The sequence below is a fragment of the Colobus angolensis genome, unplaced genomic scaffold (assembly GCF_000951035.1).
Source record: "Colobus angolensis palliatus isolate OR3802 unplaced genomic scaffold, Cang.pa_1.0 Scaffold428, whole genome shotgun sequence".
NCBI classification, from domain to species: domain Eukaryota; kingdom Metazoa; phylum Chordata; class Mammalia; order Primates; family Cercopithecidae; genus Colobus; species Colobus angolensis.
This window is the reverse complement of record NW_012117688.1, coordinates 606,919-628,602: the sequence shown is the minus strand read 5'-3', so window position 1 is coordinate 628,602 and position 21,684 is coordinate 606,919. Positions and strand designations below refer to the sequence as shown.

At 40.9% G+C, this 21,684-nt stretch overlaps 1 protein-coding gene across 2 annotated transcripts in view; it reads right to left on the bottom strand.

Moving 5' to 3' along the window:
• TRIM9 (tripartite motif containing 9) overlaps positions 1-21,684 on the bottom strand; it is a 120,019-nt gene that overhangs the window by 10,716 nt on the left and 87,619 nt on the right. The window contains exons 7-8 of one of the 2 annotated variants that reach the window (XM_011956876.1): positions 14,982-15,127; positions 12,382-12,520 (exon numbers count right to left, since the gene is read on the bottom strand). In XM_011956876.1, the coding sequence (XP_011812266.1) occupies positions 12,382-12,520; positions 14,982-15,127 (285 nt within the window). Of the gene's footprint in view, positions 1-12,381; positions 12,521-14,981; positions 15,140-21,684 lie in introns of both variants that reach the window. The other variant, XM_011956875.1, reaches the window with a different exon arrangement.

Below are 21,684 nucleotides of genomic sequence, written 5' to 3'. Positions count from 1 at the left end.
AGCTCACCCGGTGCATTGAGAGACTGTAAAGAGGAATGCAAGCTCAGCTGGTGGGGTGAGGATCGGAAATCAAAGTAGGATCTCCCGGGGAAGCTGGGTTGTAGATTAAGGGTGGAGGAGAAAGGACTCATTCTACGGAGCGGCAATCTTTCCGAAGGCACTGGAAAAGGGAGGGTCTGTTCTTCTGAATCTGTGTCTAAATGTAAGATCAATGCAAACTAGAGATCAGAAGTCTGCTATGTCCCCGTGCATGGTTCCCCAAGACCTGCCTTAACAATGCATTCATACAAAGCCTCATCTTTCCCACAGGGTGCCACACGCAGGCATTTACAAAGCCAATGTGCCTGGGGGCAGGGAGGGAATTTTCGGCAGATCAGGACCCAAGACCAGAGGACACCTCCTACATCATAGGCGATTGTTGTCATTTTCTCCCAATTTTTAGTGGTAGAAAACTGGAAGGTTTCCTTTTAATAAAATATTTTTAGTTAATGTACAAAATGTAAAGGCAAATTTTACCCATTGATGACCAAGAGGATGTTATTTTACCTTCAGTTGTCCTGGGAGTTACTACCTATTCAACAATGGCCTCTTAAAAGGTTTCTATTTAAAAGATGGTGATTTTTTACAAACTGTTTCCTGTTCCATATTTTCCCCTTTCTCTCCTAATGTGTATTTTTCTATTAGATGGATGAGCTGATTTTTCTACAGTAGCACACTCCAGACTCTGTCTTCGAATAGGGGAGGAAATGTGGGGTGGTCTAAGGAAGACAGGGCTGGACAAGTAAGCAGGGAAGGAGCCTTACCTTTGTTTCTGAATTATGATCAGACTCTAGGGATGTCACTTGACCATCTTTGTTTCTCTAATGATAAACAGACTGTAGGCAGTGGTGAGGTGCATTGGTGGCAAAATATCTGTTTCTGTTCAGATGGTCAGGTTTGGCTTGAGGATCATTATTATATCAGACTAAAGACTTAACAATTATTTGATCCAGTTTTAGAAGGGCATGAGTTAGTTTCTCTAAATTATTAAAATTGCTCCTTTCTATTTTGTCAAACAATAGCTGGTTCTATGCATGGTGTGGTCTAGTCAGAGGTGGATCTTTCACCAATTGAAGCCTTCTTAACATTCAGTCTAATAGCAATAATTTAGGAAATACAGGTGGTAGGAAGGTGATATTCCATGTCCAAAATCACAAAGGAACTTTCTTCTCATTGAAATAATAATTTCGTTTTTGTGACCAGAGGGTATTTCTGTGAATGTTTTTCTGGTTTGAATCAGTTACCAGCAATTCTTTGCTGGACATACACTTCTATCAAAATGCTACTCTGCATGTTCAAGCAAAAATAACCAGAGTGTGTATGTGTGTAGAACATGATCCTATGTGAAGAACTCAGAACAAGGGCATTGGTAGGTTTTAATTTAATACCTCCAAGAGTCAGCCTCTGCACTCACAACACTAAAGTTAGCTTTTCAGGCTTTAGACTTATCTGTGGGGGGATGACTTTTAAAAAATAAAAGTATAAACCAGATCTCCGAGAAAAGGAATTGCTATTTATGGAGTTAAGACTTTGTGTTTCCACTAAGAATACATTTAAGTTTTCTTCTACTTAAACTTCATACGGGTTGAATGACTTAATATCATGTATTATCATTTCTTTCTTCAGATATGATAAATCAAAAATTATTTGTTATAATCATCTTAAGGGGAAATTAGCCTTTGAGTGTAATAGAAAAATTCAAAATACAACACCCAAGCGCCACAAACTGGCATGGGCTTCTTTTAAGGATATAAGGCATTTACAACCATATTTATGTCAATGCAAGATTTTATTTATTTATTTATTTATTTGTTTATTATGCATTATTTATTATTTTTTGAGACAGGGTCTCACTCTGTTGTCCAGGCAGGAATGCAATGCCACGATCTCAGCTCATTACAACCTCTGCTTCCTGGATCAAGTGATTCTTCAACCTCAGCCTCCAGAGTAGCAGGGACTACAGGCGTGAGCCATCATACTCAGCTAATTTTTCTAGTTTTTGTAGAAATGGGGTTTTACCATGTTGTCCAGGCTGGTCTTGAACTCCTGAGTTCAAAGCGATCTGCTTGCCTCGGCCTCCCAAAGTGCTGAGATTACGGGCATGAGCTACCACACCCGGCCTAAAAAATTTTTTTATTAACAAGAATTTGCTTGGAAATGTATTTTTCACTAGGTATGACAGTCAATTCATTATACTGAAAATATTTGTTGCTTCAAAATTTAATGGAAAGGACATATAAAATTAGATGAATTTCAGAGTGTACTGAATTCCCAAGCAGTTATCTGAAAACCAGTGAAGAGATGTTTACTGAACGCAGACCTTGGGGAGTGTATCCAATCCCATCATAAATTGTACTCACCTTTTCTATTCTCAGCACCAAGAAGAACTTAGAGTAGGTGATGGCACCCCTTTGTAGGGTGGGGAGTGAGGGTAGCTATGGTTATTCACGGGATTAGTAACTTGACACTAAGATGGTTATGGCTCTTCCTATCCTTCCATTTGGATCCACTGTTTACTGATGACCCAATTTTCCTTGACTCCTCTCACTCTTGAATTATGCCCTCTAATCAGGCAAGTTTATTTAACATCCATATTGTACAACGATTTCATTTTTGTTTTTGAGTTTTTTCCCCATCTATGACCTCCCATTCCCTACCAGCTGGGCTTTTACCGTATTTTCTCTAAGTAGCTCTTAACAACAACAAAAAATCCTACCTTGCAATGAGAACTTTCCAAATGAATTACAAGAGAGATACACTTTCCAACTGATCCCAGCTTGATTAAACAAGCAGTTCTCCCCTCATACCCTTCCCCATGGGCATGTAGTGCACACGCTGGGTCAGCTGCCTATAAGTCATCTATACCACTTCACATTACCTTAGATTTCAGGAGTCTCAGAGAGAAGACACTTAATATCAGAGGAGCTGCCATCAAGCTTCCCCCTGAAGTTCCCTGGGATGAGGAACTCATTGCTTCCAGCCAGCTCCCTCTAGTTGGCAGTTACTGCTTATATTGATCTAGACATACCTCTTTGGGAGCTCCACTCTCCAATTGTAGCGTTACTATCTGGGGCCACATGGAACAGATCACTAGTTCTTCAAGTATTTGAGGCCAGTCACCAATCCTCTTTAAATCTTCCCTTTTCTGGGCTAAATAGAGTCAATGTCCAACCATTTCACTATGTATGGATTCCAAATCCTTTACTCTCCTGGTCATGCCCTCTGGACATGTTCAAAGGCATGAATCAAAGACAATATGACAACATTGAGAAGAGTATTGCCACTCCCTGGTTTAGCCAAATCACACTTAACTCACATTGAATGTGCACACACCTACTTAAGTGTGTATTCTGTGTTATGCCCATGGGATGCAGGAAGAATGCACACACTACTTCCTCACCTCCCCTTCAAAACACAACTATCACAATATGGAGAAGGCTTCTCAGCCATTCATATTCTATCAGTAAAGACAAAGAGGAATGAGGTTGTCATTTTTTTTCACAATACATGATACAAAGCTATGTTTCAGGTCACAGCTAATATGCAGGATAGTAATTATTATTCATTTTTAACTTTATAGTTCACTAGAGAAAAACGAGGAGCTCCTGAAGAGACTGTTAACATCACATCATGTTTCATCACATGCAGGGATCCCATGTGGTTGCCGAGCTTTGCTGAGTGAAAGCAGTTCAGCAGGAAAGAGCAATGGAAAACAGTATGTCAGTGGCTGAATGTGGTGACTCTAGGCATAACTATAACTCTAGGATGGGACTGTGTTCATAATAAATACGTATCAAGATATGCTTTCCATCAACTCTGTCAATGACCATCGTTTTCCTCTTGCTCTTTCCTGGACTTCTCTCCCTTCCCCGCTAGGACTGGCTGGAGTCTGGAGTTAAGGTCTAGATAAGGGCAGAGACCTCTGCTTAAAAAAAGCAATCAAGAATCAACAAAGCAAAGATTGGCTGGGGACCACTTGTATTATTGACTGAGAATATCTAGGTGATGTACTCCTGTTTGGACACCATATATTTCTTTTGTTTCTTTATTTCTTTTTTAGAGACAGGGTCTCATTTGGTCACCCAGGCTAGAATGTAGTGGTGTTGATCATAGCTCACTGCAGCCTTGAACTCCTGGACCCAAGGGATCCTCCTTCCTCAGACTCCTGAGTAGCTGGAACTACAGGTGCATGCCACTGCACCTGGCCAATTTAAAATTTTTTTGTAGAGACAAGGTCTTTTTATGTTGCCCAGGCTGGTCTCAAGCCACTGGCCTCAGGCAGTCCTCCCACCTCAGCCTCCCTAAAGTGTTGAGATTACAGGCATGAGCCATGGCACCCAGCCCGTATATTTCTTTTATTTGTTCATTAGCCAACGCTATTGAACACCTATCATGTGCCCGACAGTGTAGTAGAACTGAGCAGTTGGGAAACATAAAGTTGGCAGGAGACTCAACCATAAGAAAAATAATAATTTAGAGAAAATCAGTGGTATATATTATTGATTGCTTTTTACACTTCTGGGGGTGGAATTTCTTGACTGACTCCAAGTACAGAGTACTAAAGATTTTTGCAGATGTTGGAGAAGATTTGAAAAGGCAGTCTTTGGGGTGTTATTTTTGGAATCTAAAGAGGAAAAGCAAATAGATTGTGGTTGCTTACGATAATGTATACTAATCCAGCATCCTTTGTGTCTGGGAGAAGTCTGGATTGTCCTCCTGTCTGGTAGTGAACAACTTTGTAATTTAAGCAGTCCTTGAGCCCAGGTCCAATAAGATGGTTGTATTTTGGAGCACAGTAAGGCAAGACATGTCACTAAGAATTGTATAGTGTTAAAAGATGAGTTTCAACTCAATTATAAACCAGCTATAAAATAATTTGCTTTTGTTGGGAAGATTTTAAAAGAGACAAAGAAATGAAGAATGAGGCTGTTTTCGTAAATGGTCTTATAAGCAGCCAAAGTCACAATTATGTCCAATTGGTACATGATTTATAATAAAAGGTGGTATTTTAAGCTTTCTTAAGTGTGGCATTAATTGCAATTGAGAAGTGAGAAACAAATCTGTTTTGAAAACTGTCTTTTAAAAGAATGAAACAGCCTTTGCCACCCCAAGGACAGCTGCATACTTCATCACCAGGTTCTCCATTCCAATTTAGAATACAATGGCATTATTTATAAGGAACTATCATGAGGAGAACTGAAAATTCCTGTATTTCAATTAGATACAGAGGATTCCAAAGGACTAAACTGCTTTCTAGAGCATCAGTTGCAAAGCACACTTCCCAGAATCAAAAACGGGGTTCTGAATCTAATTCAGTCCTATGGAAAAATGCAAGAAATTCCCTGGGATATCATGCATGTGTCAAAATTTAAAAGAACAAAGTATCTCTCTTTTCTGGGCTCTGAAACCTATCATTATGCCTCTCACCTTGGATTTTGTAAAATTTACCCAAATATGGTCAGGTATGGTTACCTACCTTGAGAACTTTGTCCTGGAAATGCATATTCTTCTAACTATTTTTGGAGAGGCCCAGATGCTCTGGGTCAGGAAAAGCAGAGACAGAAAACCATCTTTCAGTAGACCAGATACATTTCCTTATATGATCCTTTATCAATCGTTTTCTATTAGTGTTGAATTTTCAGTATCATAGGCATAACTTTAAGACTCATTATGACTCTTGGAGGAGGCAGGAGGTATCTAATGCTGCTTCATAGCATTTTCTGAAACAACTTTCAACAGCAATTTTAGAGAGAGAAGCCACAGAGGTACTAATTGTAAAGACTCAGAGGTCCTCAGCTGTAAGTCCATGGTTTTAAAGATGACAAAACTGAAGTTCAGAGGGGCTAAGGGACATATCCAAGTTATACCACGGCTGTGGAGGGATACAACAGAGACTCAGGTAGGATCAATTCCTGGCGGATAAAATTTTGGGGTGATAAGACTACTGCTGCTCCTTTGTAACCCAGAAATATACAAAAGGTAAAGTTTATGCCACTGGCCCTAGAGCACATTCCAGTGGTCTCAGTGGGGATCACGGTTTGTGTAGAGAACCTAATAAACCTCAACTGTGTTAAGGATAAATCTTTTCTTCTCTAAATAGAGTGGTCAGTTTATGTAGTGGTTAGGGATTGGAACGGCACACACATCACTGTCCTCCTTGGAATTTTGGCCAGAGGGATTAGGTGGGCTGAGGTGTTGCCTGTAGTTGCTCTTCTGACAGGTTCTTTGTTGCTCACAAGGTCACAGCATTTCTGGAGGTCTCAGCACATCAGGGTGCAGTACTTATGGTGGATCAAAATCACTATTAAATATGGGCAAAGGAGCTGGGTACAGTGGCTCATGCCTGTAATCACAGCACTTTGGGAGGCCAAGGCATGAGGATCCCTTGAGGCCAGGAGTTTGAGACCAGGCTGGGCAACATAGTGAGACCCTGTCTCTATGGAAAAAGAAAAAAAAAAGCCAGGTGTGGTGGCGTGCCTATAGAGCCAGTTACTTGGGAGGCTGAGGCAGGAGGATCACTTGAGCCCAGGAGGTCAAGGTTACAGTGAGCTATGATCATGCCACTGCACTTCAGCTGGGTGACAGAGTGAGACTCTGTCTCTGGAAAGATAAATGAATGAATGAATAAATAAATAAATAATTGCAAAAAGAGTCTGGACAGATGCATCTGAGGCCAATTTGCATTCAGACAAATGGAAGCATACATAATTCTTTTTTTTTTTTTTTTTTTTTTGAGATGGAGTCTCGCTCTGTCCCCCTGGCTGGAGTGCAGTGGCGCGCGATCTCGGCTCACTGCAAGCTCCGCCTCCCGGGATCATGCCATTCTCCTGCCTCAGCCTCCTGAGTAGCTCGGACTACAGGCGCCCGCCACCGTGCCCCACTAATTTTTTGTATTTTTAGTAGAGACAGGGTTTCACTGTGGTCTCGATCTCCTGACCTTGTGATCTGCCCTCCTCGGCCTCCCAAAGTGCTGGGATTACAGGCTGGAAGCATAATTCTATATTCTGTCTGCACAATTAAATCTTTTCTGGTGCACAGAAGAAGGAGCCACCACACTGAAAGGGGCAGTGTGATGCTGAGGGTCTAATCGGGGAGAAAGACATTTTAATCTTTATGAGTAACATTGTCTAGGCCCACTTTTTAGAAAGCAATTTTTAAGATATAGTTTCAAGAATCCCAACCTATTTGTCATTAGATAAAACAATCCTGAAAAATGCTGAGTAGATGGCTTGAGAGCCAGCCTTCTTTTCTCGAATTATTGCTGACTACCTTCTCCCCACTTTCCCTCCCAGTTAGGACAGGCAGGGCTGGAAAGCTTCTGTGAATAAACGGCTCTGTGATGTCAACCCAAGCAGGGCTCTGAGTGCCAGACCTCATTTGGTAGTAACTTTCAAAGGCCTCAGAGATGTAGCTCTGATATTCCTTTTCCTTCCTGGGCAAATCTTGTCACTGCTAGCCAAGAGCATCCACTGGTACCAGTGGGGGAAGGGCCTCTCTAGGTGACCTGCTCACCTGGGATGGGAGGGAGCTGGAGGAAATTTCTGCAAAGACATGAAAATGGGCACAGGACCTGATAAAGAGCTTGGATATGATGCTAGAAATGAAGGCCACTCCCACATCTTCTTAAAGCTGGACTGCTACTCTTTTCAACAAAACTTTTTTTTTTTTTTGAGATGGAGTTTCACTTTTGTTGCCCAGGCTGGAGTGGAATGGTGTGATCTTGGCTCACCGCAACCTCTGCCTCCCAGGTTCAAGCGATTCTCCTGCCTCAGCCTCCCAAGTAGCTGGGATTATAGGCGCCCACCACCACACCCAGCTAGTTTTGTATTTTTAGTAGAGATGGGGTTTCTCCATGTTGGTCAGGCTGGTCTCGAACTCCTCACCTCAGGAGATCCGCCCAACATGACTGCAAGTAGTAAAGTCCTGCTTCTAGCTGGGATTTCTGGATGAGCACTTGAGGCAGCTACACAGTGCTGCTTCATTTTGACAAGGTGTTTTCAGTCACCTTGCAGACAGACTTTGGATAGTTTTCCCTCTCTTTCTTTCCATTTGGATGAGTGCAAATAGCACTTTTCTAATGTTAGCATCACAGCGGACTGTGCTGAGCACTGGGGGCTTAAAGTCCTGGATCTAACATATTATTATATTTAATCTCTCAGCAGCTCAGTTTCCCATAAGTAGAGAAAGATGACAATAATAATACCTTCCTCATAAAGTATAGTACTAAGAATAATGGGCCATCTAAAAATGTTCACATCCGAATCCCCAGAACCCGTGAATATGTCATTATCCATGGCAAAGGGGACACTGCAGAGGTGATTACACTAAGGATCTTGAGATGGAGGGATTATACTGGATTATCCAGGTGGGCCCAAGGTAATCACAAGGGTCCTTATCAAAGGCAGGTAGGGGCTACATGGTGGCTCATGCCTGTCATCCCAGTACTTCGGGAGGCCAAGGGAGGAGGATCACTTGAGGCCAGGAGTTTGAGACCAACCCGGGCAACACAGCAAGACCCCACATCTACAGAAAATTTTAAAAATTAGCCAGACTTGGTGGCACGTGCCTGTAGTCCTAACTACTCCGGAGGCTGAGATGGGAAGATCCCTTGAGCCCAGGTGTAGGAGGCTGTAGTGAGCTATGATTGTGCCACTGCACTGCAGCCTGGGTGACAGAGTGTGACCTTGTCTCAAAAAAAAGGAAGGTAGAAAGGTCAGAAAGAGATGGGAAGGTGCTACATGTCTGGCTTTTATAGCCACAAAGTCTATCTAAATAGACTAAATAGATAGACTTTGTCCTACAAAGTCAGATGTCTAGCCCCTACCTAAATAGACTTTGTAGGCAGAATCTATTTAGATAGGAAGAGGGAAACTAGAGAAAAATAAACAGAAAATGTTCTATCCTGTTCTCAACCCTGTATGATTTTTTTTAACAGGAGTACAGCTTGTCTCACACATAGCATAAACCTCAGAACTCTGTGTATTAAGATGGTCTTGTTGTATAATGTTTTCAACAGATGCTCTTTTGCAGATGGTTTCGAAGACTGTGGCACAGCCATGATGGCTATTAGATGAATTAATTTAAAGATATACATGGCCAAGTTTTGGGGCTTGAGTGCCTTATTTTAAAATTTCATTAAAATTCTTAATTGCTTACAGTTATATTTCATCTTAAGTCAGTGTAATTTGGTTTAGATATACAACTTGCATTTTTTCCATGGGTGTCTTTGATACATCTCCAGGAACTTTGCTTTCAGAGAACTAACCACAGCTGAACTCATATAATAATGCATTCTCCTTTCCTTTTCTCTCTCTCTCTCTCTCTCTCTTTTTTTTAAGATGGGGTCTCACTATGTTGCCCAGGCTAGATTCAAACTCCTGGGCTCACAGGATTCTCCCGTCTCAACCTCCCAAGTATCTGGGATTACAGGCATGAGCTATGGCACCTGACTCCTTTCCTTTTCTCTTAATAGTACATTCTTTATAATTCCCACGGAATTTAATTTTTATTGTTTTCCTAATTCTCCTATAAAAGTTTTATCTTCCTGCTAATCCTTTTTCCCTTTTTTTTTGGTGTTTATCACAATGTGTAAGAATGGAACTATTTATACATTTATTTCTCTAAGGCTTGTCTCTTTTTCTAGCTTGTAAACTCCGGGCCAGCAGGGATAACATCTGTTCAACACTCTATACCCACAGCCTAGTGCACAGTGGTCACTTATCAAACACTGCCCAATAGACAGATAAATTTGCTTTTGAAGAAAAAAACCAATCAGAATTTATAGTAATGTAGACATTTGACCTCCCCTGCCTAATGTTGCCTTTAGATCCATAGATTTTGTGAAAGCTCACACAGTACAGAGTATAAATGATGAGCAATTTAAACCTCAGACTAAATGCATGTGATTACAAGTCAGACTTGTTACTGCATATGAGATTTTACCCTTCTGTGATACAGAATTTTTGTTTTGAAGTTTGAAAAGGGATTAACTCTTGCTAAGAAGAAGGTGACAGATTTTGTTACACTAGAAAGCCAGAATGCACCACCCCACCACCCCCAATACCAGCAAAGAAAAAAATAATCTCTAAAGCAAACCTTTCTGGAAACTGTAGGAAATAAGATTAATAAAGTATAAGTGCAGTGAATGTACCAAAACTCTGTTAATAGCATTTTTCTCACTGATTTCTAAAAAGCAAACGAAAAAGAGATAATTATTTAATCCTATAGGTTTTCTCTATTGTTACATATCGATCAAATCTTTTTTTTTTAAAATAAGCTATTCACTATATTTTTTCTTGCTTTCTAAATCTTGTCTCACTGGATGTATTAGAATGAGGGAGAAACAAATAGAACAAACCAAAGTTATGGAGAAAGTATGTGTGTGAACTTTATTTCATTATGAGAAAATTACTTCTGTGCAGTAACAGAGAATACTGATATCTATATGATGATAGGCTTTTCTTTGTATTCAGATACATACCTTATATTTGTACACAATATATAAAATTCATGGAGGAAATTAATTTCTACAGTACAGTTTCTTTGTTGGAAGAGAACTTGTTCCGTTTGTTTCATCTAGAAAATGACCCCCAGTTCTGTGACTGTGGTACCAAGGATCGCAGTTCCAATCCTGTAATTTATTAAATTAGACACCATAATCTTATGAACATTAAGATAAACTGAGGCGCTACATCCTCCTGCAGGATGAAACGAGAGACATAAGTGCTCAGGCTGTTATGCTAATAACTGATTTTTAGCAGAATAGTATGATTCCCATGATGTATTATGAATAGAAATAGTTTTCCCGTAGATCTGATAACACATATTAGCAACATTGCTACAAATTTCTCTCTGCTCTGCAGGCATGCACTTCACTCTTCAATCAAACCACCTTGTACACACATGGGAAATGAGGCCATCACCAGCAAGGGCCTTCTGCATTGCATCTAGGAAAGACTCTTGGAGGGCTTTAGCAGTTAGCATGGTATTTTGAGAAAAGAGGCAACTGCTCTCAAACTGATAGGTCTTCCCTGAGAGAAGTTGCTAAAATGATAATTCTAGGGGAAGCTGTAGCTGCCACATCACTGTACTCCAAACAGGAACAGGTCATGTGGGCATTTTCCCTCAGCATATCCTTCTCTTGGAATAGCATCATTCAGACTGACAACTGCTCCCCAAAGCACTGTTTTCATGGCTAGGGGCCTTTCATCCTTGCTGTGGGATTCGAAATTGTGCTTGTTTTTAACCATGTGAAGCGTTTTAGGGTGACTGGCACATGTTGAGGTTTGTGGGAAGTGGGAAGAACACCACCACAGTTCTTTTAGCTAACATCTTGAACTTGAACAAAATCAACATAATTAGTTCTGCAGAGGGAAGTTTTGGAGAATCCTGGTGAGGTGGGGGGTGACTTCTTTGATTAAAATGACACCCCAAAGTGCCAGAATGCTTTGGCACCAGCCACAAATACCTCTTTGTAGGTTTAATTTCATGTGTCTTGCTTACTCTTAACATGAAAATGTTAAAAGCCTCAGAGGTTATATCTGGTCATCAAATTCAAGCCTCTCATCTGAGACACATTACATGTCTCTGATGACCAAAATATTTAAAGTATAGCTAAGAAGCAAAAGTTCTCTAGAGATGAACTTTGTGCGGTGGCTCTAGGCAGCCTAGCCAAGACTGGAGGGGCTGGCAAAGATGAAAATGGCGGGTAATGCAAAGTTGCTGGTCTCTTCCTGTTTGGTGCCACAGGAAGTCTCAATCCTAGTGCTGACGGCCTCAGTTTTGGGTATGAAACAGAGGCGGTCTAAGTGGGTAAGCCAGGAGCGGCCAACAGACTCTCTCTGAACAGCTCTAGCACCCCACACCCATTTGAAACACATTCAATCATACAAATCCACAGCTGGAAGGAACCTAGGTCCCACCCTCAGAACAAGCAAGTACTACAGAGTAATTTAGAATAATCTGGGCAAAACTGGCACATGATGTGTATCGGTGGAGAATGGGAGCCTGCTCTAGAGCCTAGGTACATTCGTCTTACACACGGGGGGCACATTCAGGCCTTCATTTTTCAGCTTCTTCAACTGCAGCTTAGTTAGAGTGTTATCAAAGGAAGCCGCCGGCCCAAGCCATTTGAACTGCCGATGTGGAATCTTTGGTTTGATCACATCCACATACCATAGGCTCTCTAAAGGCAGGAGAGGAACAGCGGCTCTGTGCAGAATGCAGAGCAAGTCATGGAAACACTGCAGGAATGTGGGCAGTGGTGGGGTTACCTCCGGGCTTGCCAGCCACTTTAGATGCCACGCAGTTCTCGCTCTGAGGGATACTGCTGAAGGGCCTTACCCTCAGACGTTTGGAGGACCAGGGTCTTGCTGTACGGGCTGACTCCTGTTTTGTTGAAGGCCTTGACCCGAGCGTTGTATGTGCTGTTGAAGTGAAGACCATCCACAGTGCACATCGTCTCCTTCCCCACATACACCTCCTGAGAGTCAGCAAAGAACAGGACAGCACTTAGCCTGCACCCTTTGGAGGGGCGAAGGAGGCAGTGTCGCTCAGTGGTTAGGAACAAGAGCCCTGGTGTCATTCTAATCTGGATTTGAATCCTGTGAGATATTGGGCCATTTAATTTATCTTTTTAGCCTCGGTTTCCTAATCTGTAAAATGAGATAATAATATCCACCTTATGAGGTTGGTGTGAGGATTACTTAGTGTTGTATATGCAGATTAGCATCATGCCTTCTATTTAGCATGGGCCAGGCAGCTAAAGAATGGTAGTTATTAGCAGCTTGGGCTTAAAAAAAATAAAACTGAGAGTTTATAGTTCAGATTACACTTATTAACTTGGCATTGATACAGTATATGACCCCTACTGAGCTCCTTATCCATCAGTATGGTTTGTAAAAAACATGTTTGAAACCATGAAAACAGGCAGGTGGTCTCTACCCTATGTTTAGAACTCTTCTGATGACTTCAGAACTGTCACAAAGATTACACTCCAAACCACAGGGGGATAGATTTTCATCACAGTACAGAGGGAAGGGGGAGGAAACAGAGAAAGGAGAAAGAATGACATTTCAAAGGCTTAAAATAAATCCTAGCATGTGTCTTTAGCATAGGTTAGGCATTTGCCTCCCTCTTCAGCTGTACACACTGCAAAATTATGCTGATGTAATGAATAAAAATAATTTGCATTCAAAGCACAGCCTTAAAATGACAATTCTCTGGTAGGATACTAAGAAGACCGGGGTCTTGGATCGCCCATCAATTCATTACTCCTGCTGGAATAACAAAAATCAGAATATCATGCCCTCTCATTCAGTGCATCTCAAACTTTACGTGCATATGAATCACCTGAGGATCTTGTAAAAATGCAGTTGCTGATCCAGTAGGTGTCTGGGGTGGGGTCTGGGATTTTGCATTTTTAACAAGTTCCCAGGTGAAACCAATGCTGCTGTGGGAGGACCGCACTTTGAGTGAGGAAAAAGTCAAGACAAAATAAGAGAATTAATTTATTTAAAGAATTGGGAAAACCAGGAGAGTTACTTTCCCAGGAGAAAAAAAAAAAGATCATAAATGGCAAAGAAACGCCCTGAAAATGACACAGGAACTGAAAAGGCAAAGTCAGGAATGAGAAACTGACAAATAGACAGGATTTTACACACACACACAACACACACTGCAAAAGACATGAAATGGAACCTGAGGCCCTTATCTTGGAAAGAAAGAAATTAGATTTTACCATGCCAATAAGTCAACATATATGTAAATCAGGCTTCTCTATCAAAAGAGAAAACCTTTGTCCTTGAGAATTGTAGAAGACACAGTCCCTGCTCTCAAGTACTTAAACCTAGTGGGGATCAAAAACACATCCAGGAAAAGGGGGCCTTGAGAGGCTTTGCTCTTGAAAGCCAGTGGCCCAGGTTTGGCCATTGGTGACCAGAAGAAAGCCTCATCCTCACGGGCCTGAGGTTTTTTAGATGGGGGTCTCCCCTTCTTCAGTGCAGGAACTGGCCTCAGTCCCCAGAGGGGCTGCTCCCTTGGGAAGCTCCAAGCATCAGAACTTCCAGGCAAGACTAGGGTGGAGAGGATGGAAAGTAGGGTGGCAGGGAAAGGATGCATGAGAACGAAGCTCTGTATGAGAGAGAAGCAGACACATGCCAACAGGTGGTGGCACATGAATCATCAACCTGGAGGTACCACAGCCGTGTCTTACCGGGACGCCATTCTGTCCTGCCTTCAGATGGCAGCATGAGCTTCTCAATGGGGATAGGGCTCCCTTGCCTTGGGAAGGTAGCAATCTTCTGGTACCAGTTCTATCTGGTGAAAGGCCCAGAATAAAACTATAGAACTGGGGAAACCTTTGCTAGAAAGGCTTCTTAGAATAGGGAAGCTGTAACAGGAGATCATGCCAATTAAGAGGAATGCCAGTCAAAGACATTAGAAGCTGTGGATTGTAGAAATAAACCTTGGACAATGGTTAATTATATTATTAGCAATAAGCAATGATGGTAATAACAATAGCTAATAATGCACGCTTGCCATGTTTTAGGCAGCCTGCTAGGAATTTTGTATGAATTATCTAAGGGACTCTTAGCAACAAGGCATGAGATTCACGCTATTGTTATCATCCCTCTCGTTAATAAATGAGGACCTGAAGACTCAAAGGGGTGATAATTAGGCATTGTCCACATAGCTAGCGTGGCGGAGACCAACTTGAATGCAGGCAGTCTGACTCCAGTACTGCATGTCCTGTCTCTTAAGAAGGGTAGGGCAGTTTCAGAGACTGCTCCATCCACCTTCATGGTAGAGGGAGAAAGCAGGATTCAGGTATGGCCTGTCCCCGGGAGAGACGGGGAAGCCTGTCTCTGGCAGGACTCCCTGGCAGGTCCTCTGACAGAGTCACTGGTTTGGGTTAACAAGTACGTAGTGGGCTCTCTACTGACCCGGAATTGACCACCGTTGCCATCATCCAGCTCCAGAATGTATCCATCGGCGGGCACCGTGGACAGGGGTGGCTGTTTCCAGGACAATGTAGCGCTGTTGTTGTGGGTACAACATTCCTCCAGCTGTAGGATAGGGGTTGCTGGGACTGGAGAGGAAGCTAAACAGAAATTAGTGTAACTGGCTTCTGTTAAGCTGCAGATATTCCAGTATCTTAGAATGACAAACATCCCCCTGATAAACACATGGTTAGAAGTAGCCAGCCTGGGGTGCACAAGGGAGCTGAACAGGATCCTTCACAGAGTCCCAGGAGTCAGACTGGTTCCTGATTTGCGGTTAGGACATTTCCTAAGCGCACAGTGGCCCTTCCCACCTTCATTGTGGCTGTTGGAGGGGAGACAGGCCAATTCACAGAACTGCTCTGTTCTCATCCCCTTGAGCACTGAAGACATTATCCCTAAAGGAAATGTTTACATGGAGGCTGGGTTTCCAGTCCAACTCACTAAAGCCTATTTAACTCATAATGTGCCTGAAGCTGTGCTAATTATTTTATCATAAAACTTATTCTGAGATTTAAACCCAAGTTAATAAACCAGAGACTGCCTATTCTGAGAAATAGCTCTGAAACCACTACATTTCCAATATTCTATCATTTTTTTAAAACCAGTGATTCTACTCTAGGTCTTGTGCACAAAAGTAGCTACAACAGTGGATTTTTGAAAATTTGGTTCCCAGAGAGATCACAGTGATCTCTCCATTTCAAAACTTCTGAGGAACTTGACGTCATTATCTCAAGGTAGCTATACCTCAAAAACAGCACTAGGTCAAGTCGACTCATTTGCAGGTATAGTAGGCCCACTGTGAGCCTGGTATGTGCACTAGGGGTCTGGGGCATGACGAGGAGGCTCAAGATGCCTTTGCAGCTGTGTGAGAGTCTGTCATGCTGTTACGAGTCATAACAGCCCCCTCCACATTTTATACTGTGACTCTTTTCTAGTACTTAAAACTGCAAATTAGTTGAGCCTTCAGACACACATAGAAATATTAGTTACTGAATAATCCCAGTTCTTCATATATAAACTTAATATATGCAGTTGGGAACCATGGTTTATTTTTATTTTTATTTTATTTATTTTATTTATTTATTTATTTTGAGACAGAGTCTTGCTCTATCGCCCAGGCTGGAGGACAGTGGCGAGATCTCAGCTCACTGTAAGCTCTGCCTCCTGGGTTCACACCATTCTCCTGTCTCAGCCTCCTGGGTAGCTGGGACTACAGGCGCCCGCCACCATGCCTGGCAAATGTTTTGTGTGTGTGTGTGTGTGTGTGTGTGTGTGTGTGTGTGTGTGTGTAGTTTTAGTAGAGATAGGGTTTCACCGTGTTAGCCAGGATGGTCTCAATCTCCTGACCTCGTGATCCACCCACCTCAGCCTCCCAAAGTGCTGGGATTACAGGCGTGAGCTACTGCGCCTGGCCGGGAGCCATGTTTTTACTAACTGTTTAAAATTTTTTTTTCATCACCAAAACATTGATTTATTATTGTTATTATGTTAACACTTCAATAACAGGAGAGAACAGCTTGGACCATATCCAGGGACATTTAGATGAACAAATGTTCATATCATGGAACACCTGGTATGCTGTATCAAAATTGGACTCTGTGTCTTGTGCACTGAATTAAATCTACGTCTTGTCAGTCATCCCAACCAAAACAGTGTTTAATTTTACAGCAGTTTAGAAAACAGGTTCTATGGTAGATAACCTAGAAAACAAAAGCAGCGACTGTAACATATAAAATGCAAAGGTGAAGCCGATCAATTGTCTTATACTTAAGAAAAGACTGTAGGCATTACAATAAAATCATGTCTGAGCTACTAAATGAAACATAGCTAAATCAAAATTCGTGCCTGTTAAAACTGCAGGCAATCGGTTTAGGAGAAGAAATCATGTTTTAAGTTTCAATGGCACAGGATTTGGGTGAAATCTCATCAAAGAGCTATAGCTACTGCAGGCTCAGAAGCCCCAGAAATCCAGATTTGGAGGAAAGGAAGTAAATTCATTGTCTTGCTCACTAAATAAACTACAGGACTGGTTGGAAAGAGATGGACACAGAAGATGTAACTCCTTTTAATGAGAGTATCTAAATATAAATAGGCATCACCCAGGAGTTGTAACTACAGGATTAATTTTAGGTCATTTTAACTACTAGGGACTTTCCTTTTTATTTAAAATTTGTTTCCTTTATTAAAAACGCATTTTTAACATATTTACTATGGAAGAAAAATATAACAGGTTTAGGGAAACCATTCTTCAAAGGGCTTATGGAGACATGAATGATTTCCCCTGGGGGGTATTTATTCTTAACTGTCCTTATTAGTTAGTGCCCACCATGAAACAATTCCTTATGCTCTTATTTCATTAGCTCCATATTAGTCTTTCTTTTTCCCTTTGTTCATGTTTCAGGCAAGTCTACATTTCATCAATTACAAAAATCAAAGAATAAGATCACAGATGGTTTCAACTTAAATCATGCAAATGCTTACAACGTCTCTGATAAGAAACTCAAATGTACCTGTGTAGCCATAGGTATAATTAAAAGAGTAACTGAAATACATGATGTCATGTGTAATTAAAACATCAGAACTTAATTTATAAGTCCTTGGTGGATACAGTTTAAAAGACCAAAAGGATATAAAAAAAGGCTAGACTCAATAATCTTCAGATCTTGATATTGTCCCAGATTTAGACAAATTAGCAAATGGACAAAAAGGCAAAGGGAGTGGAGAGGAAAAAAAAAAACACAGAACTAACCCAGAGATATTTGCATCTGTCTAAATTTATTCCTCCATGTGCTGAGAATTAGTTTTCCCTTTTCCTTATTTACCCCCAGTGATGCGGTACATAAAAGGTAAATGTGCTAAATTTACAGCCTCATTAGCAGAGACTCAGGCTGACATTCTAGAAAAATATATTTTATAGTGGGTGTTATGTTATCCTATTTAACTTCATTAGGCACAAAATAAATGGTCTACTAGAAATCCAAAGTACTTTCCAATTAATCTATCTTTTATGATTCGGATAAGGATAGCATTACAGTTTCTGCACTAAAATCTAAGGAAGAGCATTGTATTTTACTGAAACTCCTGTTATTGGGGCTTTCCTAGCTATCTTGATTTTTACACTTTCATGATCATTCTGGGGCAGCTGTTGTTCTTTCCTTAAGAATGAATTTCTCCTGTCCTGATCAGGGTTCTAGCATTTATCCTTCTTTTAGCCTGTAAAATCAAGCTTTAGGCTAAAAATTCTCCTCTTAAAATACAAGGGGGCAGCTATTCTTACTAACTTCCTTGAAGAGGTCTGGCAGAGCTGTGGTTCAAAATTAAATTTTCCAGCATCATCTTCTTATACCAATGTTTTCAAATGTCTTCCCTTTTTAAGGCCACTCTATTTCAAATTCTATCTCACGTTTTGTTTAATTTTTTTTCACGAATCCTTCAGATTGTGAACACTCACAACCATCCAGAATTCCTCTGTGAAAGTACACAGGAGTGTGGCGGGGAGAAGTGAGAAGAGAAGCTGGGCTCCTGACCTTAACAGGGAACACTAATCATCAGGGATGCTTTCAAGCACTTTACTGAATGCTAGAGAGTGTGGTGAGAGGTTTACAGGTATTCACTCATTTAATTTTCACAACAATCCTATAAAGAAGATATTGCTACTATCTTTATTGTGCAGCTGAGGAAATGGAAGCACAGTAAGGTTTTATAGCTAGTAAGTGGCAGGACTGGCATCTGAAACCAAGCAGCCTGGCTCTGGAGGCTGTGTGCTTAGCATTGCATCATACTGCCCCTCTCCAGTCTGGTGTCTAGAAATAGTGTACTGGAGGAAAGTCTCCACGTCTAATTCCCAAAGTTTCTTTCTGTTTCCTATAATGTGAACAATAAAGATTCCCCAAATAAAGATTCTACCTTCACAACTATGGTGGTTGAGAATGCAATTTTACTGCATTATCTTCTCTGAAGGCTCATTTGTAGACTGTCATTCCCCTTTACGTGGCTGAACAATACAAATGGCATCTGAGAAAAGTTAGACTTTAGAACAACTACAAGCTGTTTCTGGAAAGCTATTATCGGTATACTGTTAAAGATAACCCTGAACGCATGTTTTGAGTCCATGCATTTCAGGCTATCAGCATGAACAGATTACCTGCAAGTGTGTCTGCTCATTCCTTCCCCGCTAACCCTCTGGCAGCTTTCCCCCTATGATTTATAGGAGACTCTATTCAGATCACACTGTCCTTGCCCATGACCTTGGTGCATACTCAGGGCTTATATTCAACTTGTGTCAATAAAAATAAATACACCCTTACGTGAGTAGAGACACTTAAAGGGATTAACAGCCAGTGGTCTATGTGCTAAAAAGGCTTGGTGAACTGTTAGGTCATTGTTTCATCCTGGTTCAGAATGAACAAACTGGCATTTCATTTCAGTACCATGACTCATGAATTTTGGGATTCTTTGTGTACTTAGACAATTTTGGGTTAATATTTATTGGGGGAGGAAGTAGGTATCTGAAATCTATTCTCAACCAAACAGTAAAGCCCTTGGCTGACTAGGAAGAGACTTAAAATTTCCTTCCTATAATCTGGAAAAAAGCTGATTATACAACCTTAGAATTAAGTGGAAAATGTTTTTAAAATTATTCTCTAATAAAAATAGAAGACAAAGCTTAATATGTTGTTTTCTATAAAAGAAAAGTCTAAAAGATCAAACACCACTTCCAGTATTCTGGAAAGAGGGTAAGATGATTTTCTAATCAAAACAAGACCAGAAAATGTGCCATTACAATTTAGGGATATTTGGAAAAAGGTACCAAATAGATCTCCATTGCTTGAGGGTGGTGTGGAATCAGAATGGGCCAGTTAAATCCTTAGCTAACAAGAGAGTAAAACTTTAGATAGTGCATTCTTGCTGAATAGCAGCTGGTCTGAGTGTAAATATGTAAAAGCCAACTGTAAACCTACTTTCTTTGGTATCAACAACAACAATGGCAACAACAATGGCATCTATGATGAGCTTTTGAAACCAGAGATGTTTGATAAAATTCTGAGTCAAGAAGTAAACAGATATTTTAGTTATCATTTTGAGTCAGATCTTTAAATGCATACTTTAAGTGAATTTGAAAATATTTTAACTTCCTCCTGTAATCAACTTAGCACAATTAGAAAATACATATTGAATTACACGTATTGTTAGTTTCACAAAGGACAGATTACTTTAACACGACTCCAAATGCTATGGTCTTTGAGGTGCAGTTTCTTGACATATTTTTTACTGACAAGTTGTGAAAGTGCAGTTTATTACACTGACTAAGAATATCTTTAAAAAATGAAAAGATTAACACCACAACAGGAAGAGTTGTGTATATATTAACAGATATTACAGAGGCCAATAGAAGTCTGAACTCCAGCCAGTCAAGTTCTATTGTGTCATGACCTTTGGCTTCTTCTTTCCATCACAAGCATCTGACAGATGAAAATTATTCAGCTTCTAAAGAAGACTAGGCTCTCACTGAATTAATTAAACTCAATGAGCACAAAGCAAAGCATATAAATTAACCAGGCAGAGTGATAATAATCAGAAGTAAATTAAATTAGACAGAGTGTTAAAAAGAAAATGAAAATGGAAGACTATAATCCAGTATTATACCAAATGGCCTGTTAGGTTAACTTCATGAATCATTGTTCTGGTTATTGTGTGGTTTCAGATGGATTTGTGCTGGGAAGGTGTTCCGCGTTTTGGCCCTGAGAGTACTTGGTATTCTCTGCTGTGTGTGCAGACTTAACAGACTGGACAAACAGCCTTGTCCCTCTTACTTTTGTGTGCAGTCCTAAGTGGCCAAGTGACAGTGCTTTAGAAATGTGGTCTGTGATGCAGAGAGCATGAACTCGCAGTTCCCATACCCAGTGAAGGGCCTGTTCACTCCAGCTCAATCTTTACCATCCTGCCAACTGGCCTGGACTCCACCGTGGGCAGATGGACATGACTCAGGAGGGCAATGAATGGGGGAGGAGAGAGTTTTGACAGCTGATTAAAGCATTTCAAAGCCCTGAGGCTTTTACCCTCTAACTGCCCCCTCCTCCTGCCCCCTCACCAAGGCTAATTGGGTTAGCTCATTTTTTCCTCTACCACCAAAAGTCTTTCTATTGCTCTTTTGTGACATATTTTTTCCTCCAAGCTACTTGTGACATACCTTTCAGTGATTTTTATCTCACTGAAAGAATTGAGAACAGAGAGAGGCTGATCCAGGGGGATTTATCTGGGGCTCTATATTTTATTAAGGACGGGTTTATTTTACAGGCTACCACATTGGTATTAAAAATATTTTTTTTAAACAGCAAGAAAGAATTGCTGCAACAAAAATGTAGATTTGTTAATATTAAGAGATGAATTCACTTATTCCTTGAAGAAGCTGCTCAGTGTGGCACCAGCTTTACAGCACAAACTAGAAGTTGTAGGAGCTGGTTCTCTACCCATGCTCCCTGACTTTGAATCCTGGCCTTGCCACTCACCAGCTGTGTGAGCTCAGACAGGTAACCCAGTCTTCCTGTGACCCAGTTTCTTCAACTGTCTACTAGGGTTACAAGAATAAAATGAGCTATACGTAAAACACTTTGGAGAATGTCTGGTTTGGTTAGCACTCAAT